The 24,699-nt window shown below is 37.5% G+C and overlaps 3 protein-coding genes across 6 annotated transcripts; 2 read left to right on the forward strand and 1 right to left on the reverse strand.

The window, feature by feature from the left end:
• Nucleotides 1-3,349: 3,349 nt before the first annotated feature.
• Nucleotides 3,350-10,494, forward strand: LOC131791555 (polyadenylate-binding protein-interacting protein 1-like). The gene is made up of 10 exons (XM_059108899.2): nt 3,350-3,606; nt 4,576-5,279; nt 5,726-5,841; nt 6,018-6,126; nt 6,610-6,726; nt 7,179-7,300; nt 7,881-8,019; nt 8,657-8,702; nt 9,152-9,248; nt 9,645-10,494. The coding sequence occupies exons 1-10, from the start codon at nt 3,474-3,476 to the stop codon at nt 9,742-9,744; spliced, it is 1,683 nt and encodes a 560-aa protein (XP_058964882.2). The 5' UTR covers nt 3,350-3,473; the 3' UTR covers nt 9,745-10,494.
• Nucleotides 10,495-11,452: 958 nt separating this feature from the next.
• LOC131791549 (uncharacterized protein CXorf65 homolog) lies at nt 11,453-15,523 on the forward strand. The gene is made up of 6 exons (XM_059108894.2): nt 11,453-11,500; nt 11,605-11,714; nt 13,053-13,139; nt 13,966-14,082; nt 14,319-14,396; nt 14,774-15,523. The coding sequence occupies exons 2-6, from the start codon at nt 11,690-11,692 to the stop codon at nt 14,974-14,976; spliced, it is 510 nt and encodes a 169-aa protein (XP_058964877.1). The 5' UTR covers nt 11,453-11,500; nt 11,605-11,689; the 3' UTR covers nt 14,977-15,523.
• A 609-nt stretch (nt 15,524-16,132) lies between these two features.
• LOC131791548 (galanin receptor type 1-like) lies at nt 16,133-24,327 on the reverse strand. 4 transcript variants are annotated; one of them, XM_066159324.1, is made up of 2 exons: nt 24,207-24,327; nt 16,133-18,939 (listed from the first exon to the last, which is right to left on the reverse strand). In XM_066159324.1, the coding sequence occupies exon 2, from the start codon at nt 18,697-18,699 to the stop codon at nt 17,023-17,025; it is 1,677 nt and encodes a 558-aa protein (XP_066015421.1). In that variant the 5' UTR covers nt 18,700-18,939; nt 24,207-24,327; the 3' UTR covers nt 16,133-17,022. The 4 variants fall into 4 exon arrangements, with proteins under 4 accessions (XP_066015421.1, XP_058964876.2, XP_066015420.1 ...); XM_059108893.2 differs by lacking the exon at nt 24,207-24,327 and adding an exon at nt 21,732-21,825; XM_066159323.1 differs by lacking the exon at nt 24,207-24,327 and adding an exon at nt 21,728-21,806.
• Between the last annotated feature and the right edge of the window lie 372 nt (nt 24,328-24,699).

Consider the following 24,699-nt stretch of genomic DNA (forward strand, 5'->3'; position numbering starts at 1 on the left):
GGAAGTTTTTCTTTCATGTGTTGTGTGCGTCTACCACTGGCACAGCGTCAGAGAACGAAGATTAGACTTAGACGACGAACGAAAGAGAAGAGGTCGGATCGTCTCCGATTTTGACACTGGCTGTGTTTTCAGAACTTTAAAGCCAGTTAATAAGGTGAATACCAACCTTAATCTTTCATCTTTTTTGCTCGGACGATTGAGTACTCTTTGCTTTAGTCATACAGCATCGCTCCATTTCATTGTTTTTAAACGTCAGTACCTGGTATACTCTTCTTGCTAATTTATGTAAGTCAATCTCTTTACAGGTAAATAAAATATTCACTAATAATTTCGCGATCTTTTAGATGATTGCTTTGATTAATAAATAGAGAAGGAGAGATTTCTGTATAGCAAGATTATATTTAAAAGCAAAGCGTAAGTCCTAAAGACAAATAACTAAAGGGGGTGAGTTTCTAAACTGTGGCGCTATGTCCGTGGGGTTGAGTATAAAAAGATAATTTGGTTTTATCAACTGGGTTAAGAGGGGGTCATCGAGGCCTGTTAGAAACCGCAAAACCGTAGAAAAAAATCATCCAAAACCGAAAAACCGAAAATCGCCTGAAAAACTGTCAAAACCGATACATTTTCACATCCCAGTATATTAAAACCCTGATCGATCTGATACAATGGTGACAAGTGGAGCATACAGAGTAAACTACACTAATTTTATTACAGGATTAATGAATGCTACGGACTTGGCATTCGTATCTTCTAGTATCTGCTTAATTAACAGCTGCTCTCTCGAGGACCTCGAGCGTGGTTTCTGCGGACTCAGCAGCTGGTAATGGAGCCTAGTTAAATTAAGGAAATTCGCACAAAAGTCCTCAATAGGATTGCAATTTTGCAGTCGCAAAAAGCTATGGCTCTGGAAAGTTTCATCGAAAATCCTTAATCTAACATTTCCATTTGCGAACTAAGACCTGAAAGTTTGGAGATTCTATTGGAATGTTGAATCAATCAGTCACATATGGCCTGTGACTTGGTCTCGAGGTGGCGTTGATAAAGAAACTCTGGCAATGTTCCGTGCTGAGCCGTACCCAACGTGTAGCCGTACCCTCCCCTCCCCCTCACCTCGGGGAAGGGGAAGTGGAAGGGTACGGCTAAACGTAGGCTACCTAGGGATCCCCGCGATATTTCAATTGGTTTGTCACACATTCCTCTCGATAACATTTGCGTTTAGCGGCTATTCGAGATGAGTGGAGACGCGTAATTGCCGCTCAGATCGAAGAGAAACCGGAACCCAAATAGGTCAAATAGGAAAAACCGAAAACCGCATCGATATCAAATCCGAAAACCCGTTAGTATTTTTCGCGAAAATCGAAAACCACATGCTAAAAAACGGAAAATCCGCAAACTATTATGAACACCAAAACCGAAAAGCCGAAGTTTTTTCGGCGCAAAAACCTATCTAAAAATAGCCAAAACCGCAAAACCGAAAATCTCAATTCCCCCCTCCTCCTCGGTTAATGATGTAAATTGGCTATTGTAAAGAGTTTCAAGGCTGACGTTTCAAGCGTTGGCTGATAGCCCTTTGAAAATGTTGTTTTCGACATTGTATACATCATCATCATCAAACTATATGCATAATGAAGTATGGAGTTAGATGGAAGTCTTGCTCTGCAGCATCGAGTTATTATTTTATCTTTCTCTAAATATAGTTATCATTGTCCTCCTAACGTTTAGAAAGTTCGAATGTACCCATGGAAGTCCACAAGAATTAAAGACTTGCCTGACATCAATAACAACGATGGATTCGAGATTCCCTACTGTTTAGCTGAGAGCAGCAAAGGTCGCCGTCGTCCAGTCATGGGTCACTTTTCAGAGCCTTACGAGAGGCCTGAATTGAAAAGGAACCCCATTCATAATAACACTACTGCATCCACTCGGGAGCTATCAGGTGACGTGACAAACTCCTAAGGGACCTGTTCTTATCTATCGCAGGGGGGAGGGGTGGGTCGGAGGATTTTGGTCAGTGTCACGTGAAAATTTAGTTGTTCTTCCCCTAAGAATCTGTACGATTCTTATAATCCTCCTGATTGGCGGTTAATTTTCGGTAAATTTTCTATGTTCCCCCCTCTATGCTCTGTTGGCGACAGCTGATCCTCCTCCGTTTCACTGGAAAACCGTGTAATACCCCCCGAATTTCTTCATTTAGTAGGCTTTATTTTAACTCACGTCGCAAACCAATATCTAATCTCTCTTTCGTCAGAAACTGATATTAGTTTAACGCTCCCATCATCATGGTCTGCAGACACTCCAACCAGTAGCTGCGTTGTGGCTTCCATGGATGATGACTGTTACGTCACTGGCATACGAGAAGAAGTTATTCATTTGACGCACTTTGATTTTGAGGGACAAGTAGTGGTGCAAACAGTTAATGGTTCCTTGTTGGAATACTGGGTGTAAAGTTAACAGCAAATAATGCGGCAATCCAGCAATGATAAAAAAAAATTCGTGTTAATTAAATCAGGTTCATTTCAGGTTCAAACTTAAGCTCACCTTACATATAAATTGTCGATGGTTGTTCGGTATTAAGTTTTACCGCACAAGTCACCTCACCTTAGCGATTTTGACAAAGTTTCGTCATTTTCGTTACTGCATACATTTCTGAACATATGTCGAACAACTATCTTCGAGGTAGCCGGAAGTGAATAATATCAAAACGCTGCAAGAGAGATCACCTAGAAGAGAAAGAGGTAATCAAAATGGGCACGAAGTGAAAAAAAAGAGGAGATCCTTAAAATTTCGTAAAAGTTTACCAAGTTTCCAAGGTAACACTCTTTCAAAAATACGTAACATGAATCCTCAAGGATAAAGGGTAACCACAAACTTCTGAAAATAATCGTTTTTCTCTTGAAGCACCGTTCATAAGGTACTATCTAAGGAACTTTTAAAGAAAAAGTTCGAGCCGCTCATTCTTGGAAGTTTTTTTCACTCAATGTTTATATGAAGGAAAAGACTTGATTCGTCTGAATAAGAGTCAGTTTTTTGGGCATTTTACTCGTTGCCATGTTGCTTCCAGTTGTTTAAGGGCCTATTTACACGGTACGACTTTGTCGCATGCGACAAGCTTACGACAGGCTTACGACACGAATTGTTTCGTGTAAATCAAACCTACAACTCGCTTACGACTCTTAAGTCATGTCGTAGGCCTGTCGTAAGCTTGTCGCATGCGACAAAGTCGTGCCGTGTAAATAGGCCTTAATCTCTCCTCCATCTCTCTAAATGATCACCATCAAGGTCCTAATCAATCTCGAGCCCAGGGTCATTATGACTCTTTGTCAGCGGTATGGTAATCATGAGGCCAGGGTGCTGAGTTATTTGGTTGAGATATGTTGTTTTCGAGTTGAGGTCACAGAGGAATGGACTGTTTCGATGAAATGGTTCGTAATTCATAGAAAATTCGGATTTTTCAGTTTCTCAACATATGAATAATGCCTGGAAAGAAAAAAATTACGTCAAAAGACTACACGAATCCACTTAGAAGACCTGGCGAGAAGTGGGAAGACTTGAACACTCAAGAGAACGAAAAGGAAACCCCTTCCCTTTCAACTGAAACTGAAAAAGGTGACATTTTGTTGTCATTATAGCTTAATAGAAATTATATATCTCTTGGTTTTCTTATTCGTTGGTTTTAATTTCTAAGTGAACCGAAATCTCGAAGAAATTTTCGTATGTGAATCCGTACAATCACATCAACTCAAAACGCGGGAAGATGTTAACGCACGCATAGTGTTTAGGTAGCTGGAGTCGAAAGCTCGAAGTATCGAAATCCCACTTTAATATTTTATGTGTATATTTATAGATTAAAAGGCTATCCATTTTCTGTATGCAAATAACCCTTGTAATCAGTCATTTGTATCAGTTTGGTTCGTGGAACTTTAAACAACTACTTACTATCCAAGAGGGTGTAATAATGTCCACGAGATAATAAGATTCGGAAAGACTTCCGTATAACCTCGAAAGATTCTTAAACAAAACTAGAGTCCAAAAGGTAACCTTTACCCCAGAAAAGTGTTATGTATAATGAATTATGGGGCTCTGGGGAAATCTTGCCTCACATTAAGTTAGAACAGGTAAACTTTTAACCATTCTTACTTGAGTTGTACAGTAGGCAGAGCTTCTTCTGAGAGTTACATATCATTTAATAGAATCCAAACACATTCCATAAATACCCTCAGTCAATTCAAACAATACTTTTTCATATAATTTGGTTTATCAAGTGAGTCATCAATGAGAATTGGCCATGGTGATCTCTTTTACAGTGGTCAATTTACATTTATCAACTCAGTTGATGAAACTGATAAAACCAATACTGCCCTCCTGCCCAATGCAGTACCACAGTTACCCTCCCCTCCATGGTATACTTAATTTTGATTTTATGTAAAAACTGCAATGTGTGATATTGCTGAAAACTAAGTGTTTGAAAATACAGTTTCCTTTTCAGTAGCAGCTGGGTGGCATTGATCAGATGATACTGGTCATATTGTGACTGAGTTAACTGAGTGATTTTTTGCATGTATTCTTATGTCAAAGGTGCTTCTCTTGGTGTTGCGCAAGTGCTTAGTAATGAAAAGGATTCAGAGGAAAATACTTGTCCTGTAACGGTAAGCCAAGAAACTAATGAGAAACCTGTGGAAGATGTTTCTCCTGACCCTGTGCTAATAGACACTGGAAAAGATAAAGATGATACTACTACTAAGTTACTAGTTAGTGAGGAATCTGAGGAGATACCTGCATGTAAAGCAGAAAAAGTGGAAAAACGACTGGATGAGAAAGAAGAAGAAACAAAATTGCCACAAGAGAGTGATGTTCATTCTAATGCAACTAAAGAAACTGCTGAAACCAATGAACATAACAAGGAGAGTGATCAAAAAGAGCAAACTGTTACGAATCATCACAAAACATCACTAACAGAAACCACAAGCAAAATTTCAAACCTATCACCATTTGCAGAAGAATTTGTTCCTAAGGCTTCCCTTAATCTGACATCTGTAGTCAAAGCCCCTGAATTTGTGCCTGTGTCAGTTCCACCACAACCTGACAGACCACCACTATTGCAAAGGAGAAATGACACACCTGAAAATGAACTGATGAACTGTGTTAAAGATGTCCTGTTTGGACTGACTCAGAGTCCTGGCGAGTTAAATGATTTTTTTAAGACTATGGTTGATCAGATAAAGAAATGTATGGGTACTCTGAACTCTTTAAAGGAGGTGGTAGAGCTCATCTTTGAATATGTGAGTACCATTTATGTTTTTTTGTTTTTTTGAGATATATAACTCTTTAACCCCTAAGAGTCTGAGTGGTTATCTAATTTTTCCTTACCATATCACCCCTGGACAAAACATTAAGAAAAATGGAACTGATTACCAACTAAAGAAGCTCTGCATTGTTTGACAAATTCTCCTTTTCTACACCTTGGGAAATGTTTAGAGAACAGTTTGGAGAATATGCATACGCTTTGATGTTAGGGTATAAAGGGTTAATTGGAAACAAAAAGGACAAATAATTTTTAATGATAAGTTATAATACTTGTACATATTTGGTTTTGTAATATAAAATTTCCTAAAGGTTAAATTTTGCTGACAAGTTGAAAACATGGTCAGTCATAACTTTAATTGTGCTGAACAAAGTATTACCTTTGTTATGGTTTTTAAGATGTATTTAATTCCATTTTTTTCAGTCAATAACAGAGCCTAACTTCCAGTACATTGCAGCAAAACTTTGTAACATGTTATCCAAGGAGGATACCATTATCCTGGAAAGTGGTGAAAAGTTCAGGAGTGTTTTGATGAATAGGTACACGAAATTCAAAATTCCATTTATGATGTACAAGTTTTGTCATTCTTTCAAATTCTTTGGTTGGCAGGGTTTATGAGTAATCTTGCATGTGTTGGTGACCAGAATTCCAAAGACATGGATGGTTAAAGAATGATATTCAATGTTAACACTTGTTCTACATTACTTATTTCCAGATGTATGGATGAACATAAAAACAGAGAGGATGCTCTGAAAAACCCACAAACTTTAACAAAATTGCTTGGATTTGCAATGTTTGAGGCTGAACTCTTTTGCAACTACAGGGTTAGGGGATAATTTACTTGCTTCAAGTATGTGACCATTTTTAATGGAAAAAATGTCTAAGCTGTTGTGACATGTATCTGTTATATGTATGTGCTGTGTATTTACATGTAACTAATAGATTCCCTGTTGCTGTGCTATGCTGTTCAGTAAAGGATTGCAGATGATGTCAAAATGTGGTAAGACCCAGAATTGGCACACAAAGTGCAGCCTAGTGTATCTCTAATTTTCTTACCAAATTTTGATGTCTTCTGTGATCTATTGCTGAACAGACCCACAGAAAAATGGAATCTAATTCTTTTTTTTTTAATACAATAAAGAAGAAAAGCATTGTTAGTGGTGATGCCACCTATGCATCAGTCCTGTAATAGATCATTAGTAAGAACCAATCAAAATGGTTGTGTAACTCAACTTATTACATAAATGTCCTTAATGTTATAGCTTGGGTCTTTGTTTTTTTTGTTTTTGTTTTTTTCATTTTCACAGCCCTTAGGTGAGAGTGAACCTTTGAAGGTATTTCATAGAGGATTATTAGAAATGTTGTCCACCCTTTTACAAAACCACACAGAAGAATGCCTCAAATGCATCGGCAAAATATTGAAGGTATTGAAATCATTGTATACAATCAAAGCTGATTTGACTGATACATGATCTTTACTCTAATCTATAGTTGAACAGGCTTAATTGTCACCTCTTCAGTAAAGTTTCCTTTTTAAACTCCTGAACAAACTCCACAATTGCACTTTCCCATACAACTCAGTGGCCAGCTTCATGTATAAATCAAGCATCATATACCGTAGGTTCAACATAGTACCACTGTTGATTGAAGGGTGATTAAAGCCATCTTGCAGGTGAAAGTTTGTTTTGAGTACACTTACAGGTATCTGCAAGATTGCAAGTTATAGACTGTATCACTCATCCTTTGAACAGGCTGGTTCTGTCAGGGGCACCCACATGAACATTTTTAGGCTTGTGTCAATTCAGGTTTGCCTTCACCAATAATACAAGGTGAATTTGAATTTTTTTTGGTTTACATTTGCTGTTTGTGTATCCAGATGACAGGATATCTTCTAGATGATCCCAGATTTATGGTAAAGGACAGTGAAAGAAAGCAGAAAGTTGATAAAGTTTTTTCTGATGTTGAACAGCTTCTGAAAGAATCCACATTGTCAGAAAGGTAGATGAAGTAATAAAATTACTGGTCCATTAACCATTTAACTCCCATGAGTGACTAAGAGAGAATTTCTCTTTACAATATCAATACAATATCAATCAGACAAGTGATGAGAATAGAGAAAAATATAAATTTGGGGATAATTACTTGTAGTTGATCCAATACTAAATTCTCTAAACTAACATTATAAGAATTGTATCATTAACAGTAAGGAGAATTACAAATTTGGTCAGGAAGTTAAATGGTTAACAAGCCAATTTTTTCAAGACTGTAGTTCTTAATGAGCCATCCAAGGAAGAGGTATAATGGAACAATCATTTGAACCCTGTAACTCCCACAAGTGACCAAGACAGAATTTCTCCTTACATTATCGATACAATAGCAAGCAGACAAGTGCTGAGAATCAAGAAAAATATCAATTGGGGACTGTGAAGTAGTATCATGAGAACTGTATGGCAGACAGTAAGGAGAATTACTAATGAGATCTTGGAGTGAAAAGGGTGAAACAAGGCAAACCAAAAGAAAAAGACAAAAGGAATCTTATGAATGAAAAAAAATAATCCTATCACTTTCTTGTCTGCAGTTCAAAGGTGTTACTTTCTCAAGTAACAAAGCTACGAGCATCCAGTTGGTCCTCTAGTCCAGCTGTAGGAGCCAGTGAAACATCGTTTGACTTCCCTCCTGACAATGGATACTCTTTCCCTTATTATGGTCTTGGCCTGGTAGGTTATCTTTTCCTTGATAAAATAACATGCATAACATACTGTGCACTGTTTGTCATTACAGTTGATATAGTAATGTAATGAAGACAAGTACAGTTGTGATGCAACTCATGGATGAGCTACTGTTGTAAACTATGATCAGTCCCACCTTTTTGGCAAGGTCAGTTGCACGAGTTAAAAAACTTAGGGGAAAAAATTTGCTGTTAGTACATCTTGCAGACCTCTGGGAGTATGGTTCACAAAAAGTAGCTACTTTTCTTGCACCTCACATTTAGAGTGTTCCTTTCTGTGTGCTAACATATATCTAAATATATATATTTTTTCAAATTTCAATATTTTTGAAAGTGGGTGTATACCAGTATATATGTTTACTTATGTGGCAGATTTTGCTAAAAAGGAGTGACTACTTGTACTCTAACATTGTGGACTATCAACGGCAATTTAGCAGTGTATGGTCTCTTTGAGGATCTGTGACACTCAGAGTTAGCTCTTGGATTGACCAGACACACTACAGTTGATGAATTGAGTGCTCTACATTCTTAAGTAAAAAGGCATCAATTTTACCCAATTTTTGATGAAAAATTGTTTTTCTCTTCTGAAGTTTTCATGGATTTTTGTTTTCCTCATAACCTTTCAGGAGGAATTATCAATAGACGATGATTTAATTCCAGTAATAAATCCAGGTAAAAGAAGTAATTTTTAGCCTTTTAGCCTGGATAGTGCAGTATTTCATGCTCAAACCCCTTTACATAATTAGGTAAAGGTAAAAACTTTATGTGAGCTAGGTGACCCATCTGGCCAAAGCTTATTCTGGTTATTATAGCATGAAGAGACTAGGAGTATCATTACTCCCCCCCTGGATGGGATGCTATTTGTTTGCGAGGTTACCCCCCCAGCATTTCATCAAGCTTCCCTGATAATTTTCCATTACCCATTTCTACTCTTGGGTCGAGTAGAAAAGTATTTTGTCCAAGATTACAACACATTGACCCAGCCAGGTATCAAACCCAGACCTCTTGAGCCAAAGTTCAGCACTCTAACCATTAACACATTAGATAAGTATCCTATTTTATCTTAAAGTTTTGTTATATAAGTTATGTTCCAACAACCCTTTGTGCTTAACATCAAACAGAGCAGTGGAATGATTACTTTGGTGATGGAGAGGATGATAATGAGCTGCAAGATGCTTACAAGTACTACTTTCCTGAACAGTTTGAGGGAGATTTTGAGTATGTATCATTTAGAATACTGTATTTTCAGTTCGGTGCAGAGTGCCACCTGAAATCCTTTAAATCCCAAGATGTGCATAATTATTCTTCACGGAAATTTTCTTACATTCCTTTTGTGTCATCTGTTCACGACAATTTGGGTTTATTTTCTAACAACATTCCCTAGATGATTCCCTTTTCTTGTCTACTTGATAGACTATGTCAACCATTTAACTCTCATGAATGACCAAGACAGAATTTCTCCCTACAATATCAATACAATAGGTGATGAGAATAACAGAAAATTTAAAGTATTTATATGAAAGGCTGAAATATTTAAAATATGAAAAAAAAATTTTTTTTTTGTGAATTGTTTTATTTTTTTGACTGTTCTTTTATCAACATGATTATTTCCAGTCCTGAAGATGGTGGTTATTACATTGAAGATGATCCAGAGTTTGATGAAGAAATTGACCAAGAATTTCAAAAGTTCTTACAAGAGCAAGGAGGATCTTAATTAAAAAAAAATAATAAAAAAATAGATAGCTACCTTTAGTTAGCCTTAAGGTAATTGTTCTGTACTGTAAGATAAATAATTTTTATCTCGTTAGGGATATTTGCACTGTGATATTATATTGATTGATAAGTTGCATGTATTTGATCAATAACTTCATCTGACATCTGAAAGTGTATTTTCATTGCATTCTAAGGAGCAACAGCACATTGATGTGCTGCTCAACCATCACATTTAATCCTTTGACCCCTAAGAGTGACCAGCATTTAATTTCTCCCCACAATATCAACCCTGAATCAAACATTAAGGTAACGAGAAGAAAGGAAATGATCACAGACTCAAGAAGCTCTTGATTGTTAAACAAATTCTCCATTCCAGCACCTTAGGAAATGTATATAGAACAGTATGGAGAATATGCATACTGGTGTTAGTGTGTAAAAGGTTTAAGGCCTGCGTAGATGTGATTTGTGTGGGTCACACACCATAGTTTTATGTAAAAAATTCATGGTCATGAGTAGCCAAGAGTAAATCACCTCATAAGACAAAATATGAGTACCACATGAATACACTAGTCACTATATTTCATCTGATCACTACACGTTTTCAGGCAAATGATCAGGACATCACTGAAGTGTTGTTTGTTAGTTTAAGAAGCTTTTGTGTGAATCAATGCATACAGCAGATTTTTCCTATCAGTGAGTGAAAGGTGGAATCACCTTGCACAGCTGAGCTTAATAAAACTCAAGAGAGTGACGTTCTTGGAAATGTCTCAATCTATAATTGTATCCAGTGATGAAAGTACAGACTTCTGTTTTTTGTCTTGTATTTAGAGCTTAATAGAGTTGTAGTTGTAGTTCTTTAGATCTTTGTTATTGATAGAAACACAGAAACTAAAGAAGGCAGCTGTTTGAAATTTAAAACATTTTTGACTAATAGTAACAATTAATATACAGATAACGTGTTGGGCTGGAATATCAAATACATGATAATATTTGTGTGGAAGCTCGCGATAGTCAAAAGAGCCTCTCCTCTATGATGTAAGTATCCTCTAGTCAGGGTTTACCCGAAACGATAAAGTATTCCGCTTACTGTTAAATGTTTGGAAGGGGTCTTGATACAGTGTTTTAGTTTGACAGATCAGGAAAAGCCATCAATCAGAAACTATTTTTTCAGTGAGTTAAAGAACTCGACTCGGGAGATTGCGTGTCTGTTTAACGGGGTGCAAAAGTATTCGGTTTAGGAAAGGAAGTGAATGCGTTGAACTTTCTTCAAAAAAGATTAGAAACTGGAATTTTTTTTAAACCAAGAGAATATTGTCACTGTTTGGTCTTTGTGACAAGAAGCCACTATTGTGCTGCCTTATGATCTCACCGAGAACGTTTTCCCGTTTCCTGCTAGACTTCACGCGGACAAAAGATACAGGAGCTGGAGAATTTAGGAACTGGGCTATGACCTAGTGATGACTGACCAATTAAATATTGATGATATTAATCCTAACGAACTGGTACTGACACATTACCCGGCTAGGATGCTGAGTTCGCAAGCATATGCCTAATTGTGTGAGTTGAACATCCTTCCTTAGCCAATAAGATGTAAGATTGGAAACAATCCGTAAGGAAATATACATGTATAATCGATTAGAGTCATCAAGAGTTGAGCGTTTTCGTCACTCGGTTATATCAGTTAGTGCCTTTACCTCACCCTTAGCAATAAGCTCTGTTTGCTTTTGACTTTCCGACTCTGCGTCGGTTGATGTCAGGTATGAGACATTTCAGTGTTTACTTTGATCCTGACTGAGAGCGGTTCGTTTGTCAAATAATAATTAGCATTTGTCATCTTGCATTCTTTCCTAACCACGAGAAGCACAGCAAGACAATGTTGTAGCTCGTCTTGCTGCTCTTGGTATCCAAGCGCGGGGGCTAGAGTTGATTAAACAACTACAAAAGGAATGTTTATTACAGTAAAATATGGAGGTAAGATTCTTAAAACTATCTCACCTTTACTGTTGTTCGGTTAATTGGTGTGAAATCAAGTCGTATTATTTGAGTGAGAGACTAGTTGTGCTAGTGTTTAGAAGCACAAACCTGAAGCATTAGTTTCTGGTTTATGTAACAAGAACATTTTGTGATTTTTTTCTGCGTTTTTCGCTTAATTTACTCGCCTATCTTACTCAAATGTCGCTTAACAGACCAAGTTTAACTTGATTAAATTTCTCTTCAAAAAATTATTTTTCTAATTACATACCTAAAGCGATTATGGCGGATATGGACCTTACTCAGTCGGATCAATTATACTGATTGCTTTCCCATTGTCCCATGCTATTCTGATAGCTTGAAGTTTGAGTTACATCGACCTCTCACTGAATCTTCCGAAAAAGGTATCGAATGCAGCTCCCGGTGTCTTGGTCTGGTCTTGATTCCGAAATTGGGGGCACTCGGAAAAATATTCTTTAAAGATTGTAAACTGTGCAATGCAGTCTGGCCAAAATCCCCCGCAAAGTGTTGTAAGTTAATTCAGAATACCCTCCTTAGAGGAGAGTTGATAAAAACTACGGTACTGTCCTTTAGTTGTTTTGAGTTTTGAACGGTCCGGCTTGATGTAGACACACGTTAGATTTTTTAACAATTAAAAATGGTGTTAGACGATAACATTGGCACAAGTCTGAAATAAAGAAATGAGTTCATTTTCAACACCAAAACCTCGGTATGTGTTAAGAAACTGTTTCTTCTTTACTGTACATGTTAAACATGTTATGGCAGAGGATTCTATTTTTCCGAGATATTTTTAATGTAGTGCCCCTCTTTTGATTCCGGAATTACTCCGAGCTGTGTCTTGCAGCTCAGATGAGACCTGCTGTGTTCAGTTGTCCTGAATCTTCTTTCTTAATCTTCTTTTTGCCAAATTAACCAAATTTAATAATTGTTATCGATTGATGATAATTTTTTGAAGGGCAAAGTGAAATGAATTGATGTACAATGACTGCTCTTAGTAGGATTTTCTAACTAGCTTCTCAAGATCTATAAAAGAAATCTATAGTAAGAGACAACCAGTAAGACTCAACTTTTACCTTGTATGGTGGAGACCTCTGTGATCGACCGGATCTACTCACGAAAACATTGTGTAAATACGATACTTAGTGACATTTGCCAAATCTTCGTGAGCAGGAGAACTTGGTGATGGCAGCGAAAGTGTTAATAACATAGATGTTGGAGCCAATCGCCACCGTCTAGCTCGAATTAAATCACCCTGTATAATAATTTTGTTACCTACTCTGTGCTTGACATACCACGTGTCCATTTTTACTTCTTTAGATCATGAAGAGGCTCTTTTTAACCCAAACTGTCGCATTCTTCACCTGTTGGAAGACATTAAAAGGCGATGTAACTGTGCTGAGAATGGTTTGTGATAAGTTTGGGTAAAACTTTTTGTACTTTTTTGTGCACAAATTGCCACATCAGCTAAACACGCATGCGAGCCTGCATAATGCACCTGGGCTAAACGCCCCTTCCCCCGCTCCCCTCGCTGTAAGGGAGCGCTATCAAGAATATCATCCTGACGCTACTATGTGCGTGTCGTCACAGAAGAGCCACTTTTAGCAGGTTAAGATTAAGAGAGGGAAGAAAAAGGTACAGGATGGATCAAAAGATTCTTATGGATGGATTCAGCAGACAGAAGAGCAAAGGGTCTGAGGACTTAATTTAGGGCAGAAAGCTTGGAAGAACTACAAAAATGTGGGAATTCATTTATAATTAATCTGCAACGGTTTCCTGATAAATAGCGGGCTTATGGGTACGGAATTCGGAGAATTCTCAAAACCCTTCCTACCCAGTGCCTCAGCTCAATATAATCAAGGGGATAGTTGACTTGACCTGACGGAGGGTTCTCAGGTAGCATGACTATTAAGCAGTTATATTTTCCCCATTTTTTTTTCTACTGCAAGCACTGTCAGGGGCGTAACCAGGATTTTTCAAAGTGGAGGTCACACTCTGTCAAACAGAGGATACTCACTAGATTGTCATGTCGACCTCCACGCCGCACCCCTGGACCCCCCCCCCCCCCCCCATAGCTACGGCCTTGACTTTGCGTTTGTACTTATGTTAGTTGTAAGATCTTTGTGTTACTATAAGATATCCCCGTCCATGACTTCTAGTATCTACTTTTTCCTTGACAATAAATTGATAGTTCAAGGATTATTTTAATCCCACTTTTGTTGTAATTAAACAGCGGTCATTGACCTCTCGGATCTACAGGGAGCAGTGAAGAATCTAACAGATCATCAAGCATCAAATGGCAGCGAATTCCTCAACGAACGAGAAACATTTATTCTCGTGCGAGTTGAAAGTAGGGAACTCTTTCGCGTTGATGCAACTCAAGTTCTATAGAAACTCGTTTTTTTTTTTCGTTTTACATAACCTTTGCTTCAAGACTAAATGCAAACCAATTAAGATGTTAATTTGATAAAAATCTTTCATGTGATCCTGAATTCATAAAACCATGTTCACGTATCACCAACCAATGCCTTCACCTCTGTTTCATTTTTTTTGTTGTTTTTGTTTTAATTTTGTGTTGTTTTGTAGAAAACATAGAGGGCCGTGAATTTCCCTTGTACACGCCTCTTCTTGATGACGAGGACGTTTTGACAAAGGATTTCCTTGGTGAGCATTTGGCACTTTTAACATGTCCTTTATATTTGATGAGTACCTTCACATGTTCATTTTCAATAGTTTACTTATAGCCACCTTTACATAGGCTTGACTATACCAGCTACCGTTCGAGAAATGAGCTCGCGCTCCTTCCATCCGGGGAAACGGCAGAAATCGAGCCCACCTTTTAACTGATTTTCTACTTCATTTCAAGACCCAGATCTAGTCCCGGATGTGTACTCACTGATTGGAGTTTAGATCGAGTGTTAAGTGTTGCGTTCCCCCTCAATGCAGTAAATAAGGGGCGATTTCACCCTGTTAACATTTCCGGGAGCAAACCATAAGTTTTAGAGGTGACATTTTTAACCAATATTTTGCCCTTATTTTAGAAAGTTTACGCCGCACGCCTACTGACACCCTAGAGGTCAGCGGCAGAGGTTCTCGTAGCATGCGTCGAGGAAGCCTAAAACCAAGTGTCAAACGCAAGCAGTCATCGGGAAATCTCAGTCTTAGTCCTACAGGGAGCAATTCCACGGGTAATAAACCCAGTGCCACGTCAAGAAAACGTTCGAACCCAAACCGGCGGACTTAATAAGATGAACCAAGTGTACTGGCAACGGCGTGACAGGAGCCAAAAAAATTTACTAAGTGCATGTTTTCAATGGAGCACGCAACAAAAGTAAAGACAAAGTCGTGTGTCATTCATTTGCCCTTTGTTTGGCTTGTTATGATACTGGCAAAGCGAATTACTTTCTGCGAACTCTAAATTTTGTTGTACCGGTAACCATCGTCTATGCATTTGATTTGTCTCCTAAGTTCTCATTTTATATCATCATATTTCCAAACGAAAATTGTAATCAGTGCGATACCAGACGCAACTAGGAATGTTGTATCGCAATTTCATGGATATACATTAAGAAGGATATTGGAAAAGGCGTTTTTTTCAGTCTTTACTCCTTACAGGATTGATGTCAGCGTCAGAAGTACACACGCAAAACGAATGGACACAATTGAGCACATGCGCCTAACAAAAAAGGAGATAATCTCACGCATGCACACAACAACGCGACTCAAGTTCGAGCGTGTGCACAACGGATAAAGATGTTTACTGATCTTAATTACATTTTCTGTATTTCCCACTTGTTGGTCTTTTATTTACTTAACAGAGTTATGTTTGTCCGCAACAGTCTTTAACTAAAGTTATAAAATCAACCTACCGTAACTAGGCGAGTATCAGTTAGCTATGATAACGATGTAGTTTTTACTTTGGTATTCAGAATATTCTCTGAAAAACCAACCTAGCCACTTTAGCCACGAACATGGTCGTCCAAACCTTTTTCTTTGTCCACTATAACCCTTACCCAGTGAATGCCCCTCAATGTTCAGTTGATGAAAATGTGCGTTTTCATTGAGGTAGGTGAGCCTAGGTTGAATAACCCCCAAGAAATTTGTTTTTAACTTTGATATTGTTAAATATGAATATTTGTACCTAATGAGTTAATTATCAAATACCAGGCTTAGATCTCTCGGACCACTGTGATTAGAATTAGTTTAACAAGTTGAATAGGATTTGTAGAGAGTACATTGTATAACTGGACATAAACAGTTTAGACAAAGGCGCGCAAGGCTTTTATCAGGCAAAATAAACGATTAAGTGATGGCGCCAGAATGCCTTCCGTATATTGTGGAAACCTTTATTGCCCCCAAAGGAATCGATTTTGAGACGTTTAACAGCCCCTTATATCGCTTTTGAGCAATTGCGTCAAAACAAAGAAAAAAAAACATTTAATTGGTGGCAATGTACCCCCACAAATAGTAAGGATATTAAATTTGGTTATTATGTTTATTGGCGACAGCTATAGTGTATATGTTTGCACCGGCTCTATGACTAAGAGCAGGTTTTGATGTGACTTTGTTGTCAATACATGTTGTAAGCAACTCCTTGTCCTCTTTTAACTTTCACAGGATTCCAGATATTGTTAGAACAGAAAATTTTAGCTACAAGGTATTTCATTAATACTTCTCTTAGACGGTCATTAGTGCATTCAACAGACTAATTTGATTCTTGTTAGCGCCTTCCTCAACCATGAAATTTATTGCAAATTGGGCAGATGTTGCCTCTAGCCGTGTATTGTTCTGTCTGCGTCTTCATAAAATCTTTCTCGCTTGGTCACTTACGTTAAATAATAATTAAATTATAGAGTACACATAAACAACAACTTGAAATAAAATCTCAAGTGCCGTGGAATTGTTCGATTGGAATAAAACCAGAGCCAAACTTTCTACTTGAAAGTGAGCAATGTTTGAAGGATGTTAAAGACCTGAGACATAATTCGTTTCTGGATTTGCATTCCGTGTTAAACAAATCCAAATGATTGAACAGAGAATCTTTTCTATTCGCGTGCTCCCTTTTCGGATCTCTTTTGTGTTAAGCTTGATTATGAAAAGTTTAATTTATTTACAATTCAAAAGTGACCCTTTGCGTTTTTCAGTCAATAGTAGCGAAGATTTGGTGCTCTTTGTTTACACAAGGCTAAACCTGTTATTAGTTTCCACTATCAGAGCAAACTTGAAATGTATTTTTAATAAGCGAAACAAAATTGGGAGAGAAACCGAAATTATATCTGGATATAGTGTTCTAAAGATCAGTTTCTTGTAAAGAGCTTATATAGGCGAGAAGCTTTTGGTCTATTTTGTTCACTTCAACCCAGCAGTCCATAAATGAGTCATTTTCGACGTCATTAAGTGTCAACAACTGAGTCTCTAAGTTTTCCTTTGGATGTAGTTTCTTCGGGTCGAACGCGCAACCCGCACACACATTAGCATCAGGACGACTTATATTGGCCTCTGCAGCAATTTTATTGTCTGTTTGCATGTTCATGTCTTCAGAATCGTTGGGAAACACATGTTCATTTCTGACAAATTCAGATCCCCTCCCGCTACCTATCAACAATTGCTCTTCTTCTTCTTTCTGTTTCATGTAAGTTGGGGGTGGTCGTGAACGTGACATGTTTGAACAGTCCTCTTTTGTTTCTCTTTGTAAAAGACTTTGTCTTTCGTCTTCGTTTTCATTCGAATTTTGATCACATATGGACAAAGTTGTGGTATAACCATTAGAAATGGGTGTCCTTTTAAATTCTCTTCCACCATCTTCACTTCTCCTTTGAAGTTTTTTATTTGTCGCCGAAGAGGTAGTAGAAGCAGGAGTTCGTCGGCTCCCACTCTCCACATCGCCACCAGCCTTTCCATCGCCATTGGCGTGTTTATACACTGCTAATCTGAACTTACCACCACGGATTTCGTTCATTGCCTTAGGATTTGTTTTATAAACATCCGCATTCGTCTTTTGCCCGCACTCACAGCGAAAGAAACTTTTAAAGACTTTCTTAAACTCTTTATTCAGTGTTCCGTAAGCGATAGGATTGAGTGCGCTATTTGCCATTGGGAAAACGTTTGAAAATCGCAGAACGTAAACAAAGTACTTGGAGTTGGATAAGTCACCGTATTTAGACCACAAGAACACAAAATGTTGAGGAAGCATACAGATTGCGTAGAGTATCACCAGAGCGACTAGCATGTTGGTAATTTTTGAAGTCTGTTTCATTCTCTGCCTGACTGCAGCTGCTATTACCTGAGAGCTTTTAGGAAGCATTTTCATTGTGTTGTTCTTACGAATCTTAACCGCGATTAGCACTGCTAACACTACAATAATGGCCAGAGGTAAGATGTATTGAATCACAAAAATGAAATTCCAATAGAGCTCAGAATAAAGAGGATCTGGCCATTTCTCATCGCAATAAACTTTACCAGGCTCAGGTCTTACTATCCCAGCCACATATAGAAGTGGAGAACAGATCACAAAAGAGGTGATCCAAATTACAGCCAAGATGATTTTGACTTTTCTACCGCTTAATCGGGGTTTCATAGGATAAGCAATTGCTCTGTATCGATCGCTTGTTATGGCGAGGAGTGTCCCGATTGAGGCTGATAAGCAGAGAGGAACCAGAATGTAGGTGAAATGACACATGAAATTTCCTGTAGCCCAGTTATGGTTGTTTTCAAACGCAGCCATTTGCGTCGGTAAAAAGATCACTACGTTTAGTAAGTCGCAAAGAGCCAGATTGAAAGTGAAAATGTTATTGCTCGTCCGCATCCGCTTACGACGGATCACAGCCATACAAACCACAGAGTTACCGATGATTCCTACAATGAACACAACGATAAATATCAAGCGAAGTGTCCAGCGCATATAAGCTGGCTCGATGAAGTTGCCACTCGCACTCGTAGGAGACATAGTAAAGTTCTTCTCACCCATGATGGGGTTCTAACGTTCGCAGTTGTAAGATGACAAAATCACTCCATTTTGAAGTTTGTGTTGTTGTGGTTGGCTAGCTTTCCGGTCCAAGCCAGCTGATTTGACCCGTAAAATTATTGCAATAAATGCAAGATTGGTATACTTGTAAAGATGCTTCCTTTGATTGAGTAGGACGTCGCTCTTCAACAACTTCTAACTACTGACAAGTTTCAATTGGTTGTCCTTCAGTCATCGGTTAACCTGCAATTAAAAAACTTCTCGGTTAAAGTGAATTTTCCGCATATTAAAAGTGCGAAAGATGTGTTTATCTTTGTGTGTAATTCGGAAAGCTATGATATGTAAATGTATAACCCACTTGCGAATTTCAAAGATAACCGAGACTTGATAACTGTAATTAACAATTTCTCTGTAACAATCGCTATCTTGGCTAGTTCCTGTTCCTAAGTTATAAACGTGTTATGCACAATTGCCGACTGTCTTTACTTCTGTTTTTCCACCCTTTGAAAACATTGTTCTTTACAGACAAAACAACGTTTGTGCAAACACGATTTCTGTGCTTTGCGTTGGATCCTCTCTGATTGTTTTATTGTATTATTTGCCAACGAGATCAGTGATGTTGTGAGGTGAGAAGTCTTTTTTAAATATCTTTGCGGATTAAAGCGCGCATTTGTGTCTTCTGTTTGTTTATTTCTTGGGTAATGTAAAAATTTCCATGGACCTTGTCATGCGAGGCAAGAATTTGTCTAATTTACAAGGACAGTAGGCGATTTTAATTAAAGCTTATAAAGATAGATTTATTGCTTCATGGCCCATCACAAAAACGACGCAGCCTCACCATTGCTCAGTGAACTCTGAAACATGGGTCAACCTCTCTGCATACAATTTAATTTCCTTGTTAAAAGTGCAAGTAAACAATAATTTCTTGCTTTAATTCTGTTTAAAGTTAATCTAATGGAAGTAGCGAAAACTTTAAATTTCCATTCATCTCAGAGCTAGGATTATTTATGATCTAAACTTGAGCTAACGCATAATAATCTATTACACTTTAGCAATCTCCTGCTGATTTTATGACACTTCTTTACAATTTTACCATAAGCTGTATTTGGAAAAAACTCTGCGAACCACGCTGTATCACTCCAGAGATTAACCGGTAGGTGTTTTTAACCCAATAATCAAGATATTCTAAAGAACTTAAACAAAATTAAACAGTTTATTTTATCGTTATGGAGTCCTACAAAGTGACTCGGAGGCTTTTTGCGAAATGGCCCTTTTTTTCCATTTTTTTCTAGTTCCTTCTTTCTTTTTGCGTAATTTCTGGCTCCTCTAATCACAATAATTTTCAAATGAACTTCGTCAAACCTCGGACATCAGACACATCATAAGTATATTTCCAGTTCTCCTGTCGTTTGGAAAGGTAAAAACAGAGGAGTTCTTCTATTTCCATTTAAAACACAAATTTCAACAACGGTTTTAATTTACAAACAACAATTGAGTAGACCTTCAATTTGACTCTCTCTGACTTTTCTATACCCTAGGTTAAAACTAATTCCATTATCAAAATGAGAAAAAATGTTTTAGATTTGAAGCGAGCGGAATAGTCTCGCTCCAGTACTCTCGGTAATAACAAAAGATGATATATCTTCTTTTATGGGCGTTCACTTATGTTAGTGTGTGGCCGTGAGTGAGTCTCTTAGAACGAATTCAGCCCCAAAGCATCCCTGTAATAGCTCATTATTATTCCAGGAATAATCCGCGATCTGTTCGGAATCGTGTAAAAAAACCAATACGACTTTCTTGCTTTGAAATCAGCGTTGCCGGCTTCTCCGGTTGACGGAGTATAGTTGTTATCAATCACTGACAAAGTTTTGTGCTCTTAGGTCAAATAGAAGTCAGATGTGATCCGTCTTCGTCTACTTTTAGCAGCATGCTAAATGGGTCTTAGTTAAGAAAAACAAACATGAGATCGTTTTTCTGATGGATACAATGCTCTGTTTACGTTCTAACATTAAAATATATAAACAATACACCTTAGTTTAATATTTGGTTTGAAACGGAATGCAGAGGCCTGAAAGCTTCCACTGTGGGCTGCAGAATCTGTTTAGTAAATAATCACTTACTCTCTGCAGCCCCTATTCTTTTTCTCTCGGAAACCACAGTAGGAAAGTTTCGACCCCTGGTTAGAAAGAGTCATTTTCTTCCACGCACTTTCATAACAGCATTCATGCCGACTTGTAAAGAACTTCAACATTCTAGTTTCGGTTCCGTGTGACCCTCGCTGGGAAGCACAATGGTATTTTCATTTATGGCATTGTTTTATTTTGTCGGAATTTTGAAAGCGTGTTGGATAGATAAAAGCAAAGTTTTTACTCTGAAATTCTTCGGTTTTCTCAGTTCAGTTCACGTAGGCTTTATCCGACAGAGACAATAAACAATACAACAGACTTGGCTAAGTTGCCAAAGTACTTCATCGTGTGCCGCAGAGCTCATTATCTTCTCTGTTGCAATTCTTTTTAACCACATCTCAAATCGATGATTCTCCCAACTAAATTTAATATACTTTTGTTAATGTTAGTTTGAGAATTTGGTACACGATCAGGACAACATCCCTGTGTTGTATGCCTTTATTTTCACGTATTATTAAACGTATGCACAGATTCTGAGAGGAGAATCACGTTGGTCACACTTCGGGAATAGTAGGATAAGGAACAGCTGTGGCTATTGGCCACAAAATCCCATCTCAATGTATTCTATCGAAGATACTTCACACCTCCTATGATGATTTCATAAAATGAACATTTTGTTCTTGTCGCTCCCGCTGTTTTGATAAAAGACAAAATTGTTATTAAAGGTAAATTCTAATAACTGAAGTGTTTCGTTCTTGAAAGCCTGCTTTTCTACTCACGTACTGCAAGTAACTTATCTTTTCCCAACCTAGTTGCATAACATCTATAATTCGTTTCTCAGCCTTAATTTCGCAAAAGAAGATTTCCGTACCGCGATAAAACGACATAAAAAATTATTGACTCACCGACCATTCAATAAAAAGTGATGTCTTGCATCAAAAGTCGGGTTGGAAGCTGTGCTTATTGTTTGCGTGTTGAACTCCGGTTCAAGCAAAAGGGTTTCTTATGCATCTAAATATAAATTGTAAACACCAAATGATGTCCAACAGGGCTTTTGTTTAAAGAGAGACTCGTGTCAAGTTTGTAAAAACATATGAGAAAGAAAAATCCTTATACCTTCTCTCATTTCTACTTACAGAAATCATCTCGGAAACATCTGCGTCTTGATTTAGAGCTGCTTTGACTTTGTATTGTTTACCCAACTCAATTAGATCAATTTAATGGCAGAATATTTCTGAATGAAATTTTCGTTTGTAGTAATCAATGCTGCCATTTACCCTCTAATTTTAAGAAGTGTTTCGTTCAATTAGGTTCATCGAATTGTCAACAAAATGTTAGTGTCGACTGCGATGAAAAGTTTGAAGAGAATTCCACTTGACTATATTGATTTCGCCCGCAATTTTTACTCAAAAGTTTACGAGCCGAAAGACATCTTTATTTACCAAGAAAATTGGCGCTGTATTTCGTTAATAATTCATGGTTATTCTTTTGCTGGAAGCTTCATATAAAAACTTTTACTTTCATCTCCTTTACAGTTTGCCGACAGGAAAGCGATAAAAATAAATCTTTCTTACTCACACAGAAATATTTGTTTTATATATGTTTCAGTTCGGTATCTGTCTACAACCGAAAAGTAAGGTGTACGTTTGTAAAAAGCCGAATTGCTTAAGTTGACCATGTTTTTGTCATACTTATCAACGGTTACAAAATGTCACATTCTGTGGGTTTTTGAGATAAATTTGAGTTTAATAATTCTTAGATCAAACTCAGCATACTTGCTTACTGAAGACATCGCCAGGCTAAAAAGCAAGGATTTGTGTTGCTAAGTATCATGGGATACCCGTTTCTTGAACTGCGGCTTTTATTACAAGTTTTTAAACTAGTGGATTTCCATTTCCAATGAATGCCAGGTTACTTATGTTATAATTTTAGTTAAGTTTCCGGCCATGTTTACTTTGTTTAGTTTCCCCACTAGACTCTGTAACGTCATAATCTAACTGAACTTAGGCGATTGATATATAGGTGTCTTAGTCTTTGTGGTCTTTTTTTAAAACAATGTATCGTGCTGCTTTTATGATAGGCTGTTTATGGTACTTTTTCAATTTAATCTCGAAAATAATCCGCAATTGTATTGGTTTTGCCAAACCTCGCGCTGTGATTGGTCCCGTATACTCGCGCCTCTCCCTTTAACCAATCAAATACAGAACTAAAACCGTTTTCTCGCGCTTTGGGCAGTTAATGGTTTAAACGATATCCCATAGGCTCTGGAAGGTAATTTCTTTCCTTTGATTAGTTGTTCAATCGAAAGGCGTTCTAGTGGGTGAATAAACCAAGTCAAAGGTTTTTCCTGTGAAATTAATTTGACCAAATCAAAGGAATTCTTCTGGGATAGTGTGCGAGCGTGGCACACTGAGTTGAATGGCCTCGGTTCTTTCGGCTTTAATTTGGCATGTTTGGCTGAACTTGACCTTTCATGTACTTCATGTTCTTATCTATGAAACGTATATATGATTATTAACACGCCATAAATGCTGTTTACACACGAACTTTTTTATCTCATAAATATTACAACTTCGTCGCCAACTCCAGTTATTTGAGGTCGGTTTTTGATTGAACTCAGGCCAATCAAGAAGTCAGAACTTCATTATAAGTCTAAGAAAGAAAAACCGACCGTAGATAAGTGTTATCAGGGACCATTCCTGGACATCTGGTGACAAACAGGAATCAATTTTCGATATTTTCTAAGTTGATGATCGTGTCACAGCTTTTTCTTGTTTGAGAAAATACACATGCAATAAGTTGTTAAGAGAAGTGACAGCTGAACTAACATAAGCATCACTAAATAAATAAGTACACTGCTGTTCCAGGCAATCAAAATAAGGCAAAAACTCTTTTGATTTTTATGATTACTAACTTAACTTTGAAGTTATTCACGCAGATTTCAGTCAAAGTGTAATCAACATATTTTTTCCCATCGAAAGAACAGACCATCATCCAGAGGCGAATCAACAGAAATTTTGTTTTTCACTGAGCTAAATAGTGAAATGAATTAGAAGTCTGAGCTTCTACAAATTATTAACCGTTCAGAGAGTACACACCTCCTGGGATGTTTAAGCACGAATTAACTCATTAATCTCTTCTTTGGCGACATCGTGTAACGCCCAAAGAAAAGGAAAAACTACTTCATGAGTTAGCATGGTTAAGCAGTCTATGCCCTAATGACCTCGTCTAGAATCGCCGTTTCAGATATGGACAATCACAAAAAGGTTTCATGAAGCAAAGTGTTTCTTATTTCTTTCTTGGCTTAGTAATGTTATAGTAATGTTATGTTCATCGGATTCATCATCTAGGGCAGCTACATATATCGGTAGAATGCTGACTCACCATGTATCATGAGAACTAGAAGTCTCCTCCCATGTTGAGTATCGGCGTAAAACATTTATGCGTTCAGCAAGATCAAGGAATTTTTTGGAGTGAACTTGTTCTTCGGTTTAAATAAATTCTGTGTTTATCACCGCGAGTTGCACTCACTTAGTCGGAATGTTTTAGATATTCTAGATGTTTGTTTCCTTTTATTGAGATTTTCTGATAACAACTTGAGATGATGAGGCCCTCCTGCAATTTTCCTTTACGTTAATTTCGAATTTGTTATAGGGTTTCCGCCTTTGAGAATTTTACTTACCTAGTCGACTGACTACCCGTATATGGTAGGGTATTTCAGTACTGTGAACCTAAGCTTTTTTGCTTCGTTTTGATTAAGTAGCTGCGGTGGGTTATTTATTCAGAACCCACAGACTCAAAGGTTATATGCGGTGAAGACATCCGTTAATAATAAAAATTTACAAAACAGATGCGAAGACTAGTTTTGTAAACAGCG

This window comes from Pocillopora verrucosa, chromosome 12, assembly GCF_036669915.1.
Source record: "Pocillopora verrucosa isolate sample1 chromosome 12, ASM3666991v2, whole genome shotgun sequence".
Lineage (NCBI taxonomy): Eukaryota > Metazoa > Cnidaria > Anthozoa > Scleractinia > Pocilloporidae > Pocillopora > Pocillopora verrucosa.

Bases quoted from the DNA above. Each gene is read 5' to 3' on its own strand.
- LOC131791555 (XM_059108899.2), top strand. From the start codon at position 3,474: ATGCCTGGAAAGAAAAAAATTACGTCAAAAGACTACACGAATCCACTT. The intron at 5,280-5,725 runs GTGAGTACCATT...CATTTTTTTCAG, and splicing joins TAGAGCTCATCTTTGAATAT to TCAATAACAGAGCCTAACTT. The intron at 8,020-8,656 runs GTAGGTTATCTT...ATAACCTTTCAG, and splicing joins CTTATTATGGTCTTGGCCTG to GAGGAATTATCAATAGACGA.
- LOC131791549 (XM_059108894.2), top strand. From the start codon at position 11,690: ATGTTTATTACAGTAAAATATGGAG. The intron at 11,715-13,052 runs GTAAGATTCTTA...TTACTTCTTTAG, and splicing joins TATTACAGTAAAATATGGAG to ATCATGAAGAGGCTCTTTTT. The intron at 13,140-13,965 runs GTTTGTGATAAG...GTAATTAAACAG, and splicing joins ATGTAACTGTGCTGAGAATG to CGGTCATTGACCTCTCGGAT.
- LOC131791548 (XM_066159324.1), bottom strand. From the start codon at position 18,699: ATGGGTGAGAAGAACTTTACTATGTCTCCTACGAGTGCGAGTGGCAAC.